Source organism: Thermobia domestica, chromosome 2 (assembly GCF_964235325.1).
Source record: "Thermobia domestica chromosome 2, izTheDome1.hap1.1, whole genome shotgun sequence".
Taxonomy (NCBI): Eukaryota; Metazoa; Arthropoda; class Insecta; order Zygentoma; family Lepismatidae; genus Thermobia; species Thermobia domestica.
The window spans coordinates 3,886,128-3,891,312 of NC_137455.1; the positions used below are offsets into that span (position 1 = coordinate 3,886,128).

At 38.2% G+C, this 5,185-nt stretch overlaps 1 protein-coding gene across 1 annotated transcript in view; it reads left to right on the forward strand.

Moving 5' to 3' along the window:
- px (MAP7 domain-containing protein plexus) overlaps nt 1-569 on the forward strand; it is a 527,448-nt gene extending 526,879 nt beyond the window's left edge. Inside the window, exon 12 of the mRNA XM_081749542.1 lies at nt 548-569. Within this exon, the coding sequence (XP_081605668.1) occupies nt 548-569 (22 nt within the window). The remainder of the gene's footprint in view (nt 1-547) is intronic.
- The last annotated feature ends 4,616 nt before the right edge of the window (nt 570-5,185 follow it).

Here is a 5,185-nt window from a genome sequence, read left to right on the forward strand (position 1 = left end):
GTGTATACCATTCAGCTCTACACCCTGGTTCCTATCTTTGATTTTCCTTATAGCGTATTCTAGGACAAAGTTGAATAATAATAGCGACAACGCATATCCTTGTTCCAGGTCTTTTTTGACGTGAAAGCTCGTGGACAAGAATTTTCCTACCCGGACTTTACTTTGGAATTCATTTAATCATATCTTAATCTAAAGGTTTTTTGGTATTTCAAATTCTGTAAGAATGTTGTACAATGTTTCTCTTCTAACTGAGTCATAAGCCTTTCTAAAATCAATAAATAATTGATATACCTTGGTATCGTATTCCCATTTCATTGAAGTATTTTGTCGAATGATAAATATCTCGTCGATAGTTGATCGATTTCGTCTTAGTACGCACGGATAATCTCCAATAATTTCATCTGCATATGGAGTCAGTCTTGCCTAATACCTGCTGTGGATTCAAATGAGACACTATTTTGAACGCGTATTACTCATGACACGCACATCCGAGCAGACTGATGTTTGCACTTTTTCATACATTACACCTTTTTCTATGTGATTACAGGCAGTATCAGCTGAGGAGATAGCCAGTGGGAAGCATGCAGCCGTCGAAAGCGGAAGTCAATCGGACTAGTGTTCGAGATTTCGTGCTGAAGAATGCGGGACTCTCTTGACTCTGAAGTCGTGAAGCACTTTGGAAAAGAAGGATTGAGTCGTGCAACTCTGTACAGAACATTAAAAAGGATCAAAGAAGTGATTTCAATGAAAAAGAAAGAGAGAAGGGGAGAAAGAAAAAATGATTATGACGAAAACAAATCAAAGAGAACACTGAGTCACTGATGGATCCGAGCGACAAATGTACCATTTCAAGTGCTGCACGTGTATTAAAATTAAAAAAAAAAAAAAAAAAAAAAAAAAAAAATGAAATGAAATAAAATCTTTGAGTTTTACGTCCCACGGTTATGCCGGTTAGGCTAAAGGAGACGGTGATGATGAATAATGAATGAAATGGTGGAATGAAGAAAGTGGGAGGAAACGGGAGAACCCCGAAAAAACCCACGCACACGGTGTTTGTGCACCACAAAGTTCACTTGGCGGGGGCTGAGATCGAACACGGGACCCAAGCACCAGAGGTGAACGCTGTACCACTGAGCCACCGCGGCCCCTGTATTAAAATTGAATCATGATGTTATGAAGAAGTAGCTACTGGAACTGGGAATAAAATGGAGACAAAAAAGGGATACTCCATATGCAGGTGAGAAACAGAAAAAATAAAGAAAGAAAGAAAAGCAACAAAGTCATTCTGAAAAAAAAAATGCCATGGATGAGTTTCGAACAGTTGCTGGGAAATGAGGGTCTAAAAGTCAGAGCGGCTGGTAATCAGGGTGTTCTTTCTGTTGTTAACTGATTTCATATGACTGTGGAGTGTCTATTGTGACATAAGTACAAAAACTGTGACTTTTCATGTGCAAGTAAACAAAATACGGTAATTCAAAAATGTGTCTCATTTCAATCCACAGTAGGTTAGAATGTTCTAAATCAGGCATCTTCTAATTCTAAATCAGGCATATTAGCCTTGGTTTCTTCACTGCATACACATCAATAGTTTAGTTTACGAAATCTTCAGTAGGAATAGTGCCGTGTCGTGGAAAATCAGCGCTTGGCGCGAGAGTATACGACGGCACCCCCTTATATATGAGTGAGGTCTACAGACCAGTAGAGGTGTTCGATAAAGCTGAGGACCTATCGAACTTCGGGAGTGAAAATTTATCGAGTTGTCATCGGTTACTCGAAACCGTTCGAGTATTTGAAATTATCGAAATTTCGAGTATTATCCAAGTTTCGGGTATTATCGAAAGTTCGAGTATTATCGAAGTTTCGGGTATTATCGACATTTCGAGTATTATCGAAGTTTCAGGTATTATCGACATTTCGAATATTATAGAAGTTTCGGGTATTATCGACATTTCGAGTATTATCGAAGTTTTGGGTATTATCAAAAGTAGTGATGGACACTTCGGTTCCTTCACCTCTCCAATAAATTCTTCTTGCAGCCAAACTAATCAAACAACTTTTTTCATCTGATAAGTTATTGTAAAGTTGTATTTGTCGAAATCATATTAAAATTATTTTTTTGCCTGCCCCGTTATTGGCGCAATCGGCAAAGTGACTATTAGTAGACTAATGGTGTCTTGGGTTCCAATTCCATTCGGGTGATGCATGTTTTCTCTTCCTCTTCATTTTTCTGACAGACTGCTTAAACCTTGTACAGATCTGTGGGGAAGAAACTTTTTCTTCACTTCATTACTAAGGAGAGGTTTTAATATGAACACCCTGCATATATGTAATACATATTATATACAACTATGATAACCTCGAATGCATTGTTTCTTCCGAACACTCCGATAACCCCGAACTTTTCAAAATATTTAAGCGACTCAACAAATGCGATCATATTGATATATTTCTGTATTTGTTGCTTTCAAACAATTCGAGACTCTCGAACAGTTCGAGTGTCTCGAAGTTGTCTAATGTTTCTTACATTTCGAGTGCCTCAAACACTTCGAGAGTCTCAATCATTTCGGGAGTCTCGAAAGTTCGATAATTCGATAAAATTAAAATTCTTTATCGATGAAACGGTTTTGAAATTTTATCGAATTGTTATCGATTACTCGATTATCGGAACAACCCTACAGACCAGCCGCGAAAGGTGAGAAAATTTTTAAAAAGTAAACCCTGCTTTTCATAGATTTTGAGCACTTTTCATTACTTTTTTCCTTCCATTTTATATATGTGCACATGTGTTTCATTCCTCTGTTTTTCTTTTCTTTTCTTTTTCCCTCCCGAATTTTTCACCCCTTACTTCGGCGCCCGGGGCCGTCGCCCCGCTTGCCTCTTCCCCATGGCACGGCACTGAGCAGGATCTTCATCACCTTCAATAGCAATCTTTCACTTATATACTACTATTATATTGATAAATTCTATATAAGTCTCTAATCCAGGAGGAATAACTGTTCCTCCCTGATCCCTTTAAATGACGCCCTCTGAATTTCACCCTTTAACTGACTTATTTTTAGTTAAAGAAAGGTATGTTTACTTTAACAATCGTAAAACACATTTACGTCTGTTACTTCCGATGCGAGAAATGAGATTTAGACGTTCTATTTCAAATAATGCAAGAATTGTATATTTTCAAGAACTGAAGTCTGCTGCCATCAGAAATCGTATGGAATGATCGAAAGATCTTCCCTATCTTTCCTTTCCTATCTCAATCTGTGCTAGTGCTACATACTAATATATAATATAGGGCGAGAGTATAGTACCTACTAAAATACAAACCTTTCTTCAACAGTTACAATTTTATGTTCTGTCAAACTCGGTCATAGCGTTAAGAAATACAGGTTTTATTAACTATTTTGGTATTCTATCTTAGATGTTACATGTTTAATATTTATATAGAATGGGTCTGCGTCATTTATATGTATATTGAGAGATCGGATTTCGTGTGCACGTGCACAGAAAGAAAGCAAATAATTGGGTGAAATAATTTCTACATTTTGTGACTGAAATTTTTTGAGTTTCTCCGGGGGGGAATGAATTTCCTTCGGGGGGAGATTCCCCCGGGCTACCCCCTGAATTCAACCCCGTTCTCTAACTCACTCGTTACGGATTTTAACGCGCCTGCCCTATAAAGACTCCTAATATTCCATGTTCTAAATCTCATGTCCATTTTCTTTTGCTGAGGCCGTGCCAAGTTATCAGTCCTTGTCCGAGGCTTTTGTGAATATTTCTGAACAAGTGCTTTTTTTTTTACAGGATGAGGTTGTTAGCCCTACCCAAACCCCCAAGCTGGAGGACCACTCCTAGTCGGCTGTCCGCGACTGCTTATTCAGTATATTCGCAGCTAACCTCTATATCTAGAGGCCTTCTCCTCGATCCGCAACCTGAGGACGCGCCATGCCGTGGTGACAGGAACCCACGTTACACGGGGAGAGATGGAGCGGGAAGAATAACTGTCAATGTTCCTACATGTAAAAGTAAATCTTTTTATCCGCACCTTCTTCTCTTTCTTGCAAACATTAGCAAAATATCACCTCTATGACTTACAGTTGCCGAGATATGGCTCCTTAAATCTTCTAGTTTTCAGATCAAAATTGTGATAACTAGAGACCGGATGTTTAGGCATTAAAGACCTGAAAAACAGGCAGGCAAATAGGCACTAAAATATAACTCAAAATAATAAAGATAAATACTCAATGCAATTAAAAAAATAAATTCAAGTCATATATAATGTTTACAGAATATAGAAACATATATAATTCCCCCCGGGTGAAAATGTCTGAATTCAACACTGTTAGAGAAATACAGGATGGACGTAGTAGGAGTTCAGGAAGTTAGGTGGGAAGGAAATGGATCTGAGAATTCCGGAAATTTTACGTTCTTTTACGGGGAAGGAAACAAAAATCACCAGTTAGGAACAGGGTTTTTCGTTCATAAACGTGTATTACCAGCAATTAAACGGGTTGAATTTGTCACTGACATACTTTCTTTTATTACTCTTAAGGGACGGTGGTGTGATATTATTGTTTTAAATGTACATGCCCCAACTGAAGATAAGGATGATGATATAAAAGACAGTTTCTACGAAGAAGTGGAACGGATATTTGACCAACTCCCGCGATACCATATGAAAATTCTATTAGGGGATTTCAATGCGAAGGTAGGACGAGAGGATATTTTCAAACCGATTATAGGGAACGAAAGTCTGCGTAAGGAAAGTAATGACAACGGTGTTAGGCTCGTAAATTTTGCAACATCCAAAAACCTAATCGTGAAGAGTACAAAATTCCCACATCGCGACATTCATAAATACACTTGGACATCACCAGACGGAAAAACACATTATCAAATTGATCGCGTTTTAGTAGATAGAAGAAGGCAATCTACCATAATTGATGTCCGGTCGTTTAGAGGGGCTGAGTTGCGACACCGACCACTACCTGGTAGCAGCGATAATACGAGAGAGGTTATCGTTGAATAAAGGTAATATTCATTGTCCGAAAACGGAGAGATTCAATTTAAAGAAATTAGAAGAGAGCCAGGTAAGAGAGAAATACCAGATTGAAGTTTCGAATAGATTCTCAGCTTTAGAAGATTCGGAGTGCAATAGTGTTGAGGATACCTGGATTGAAATTAGAGATAG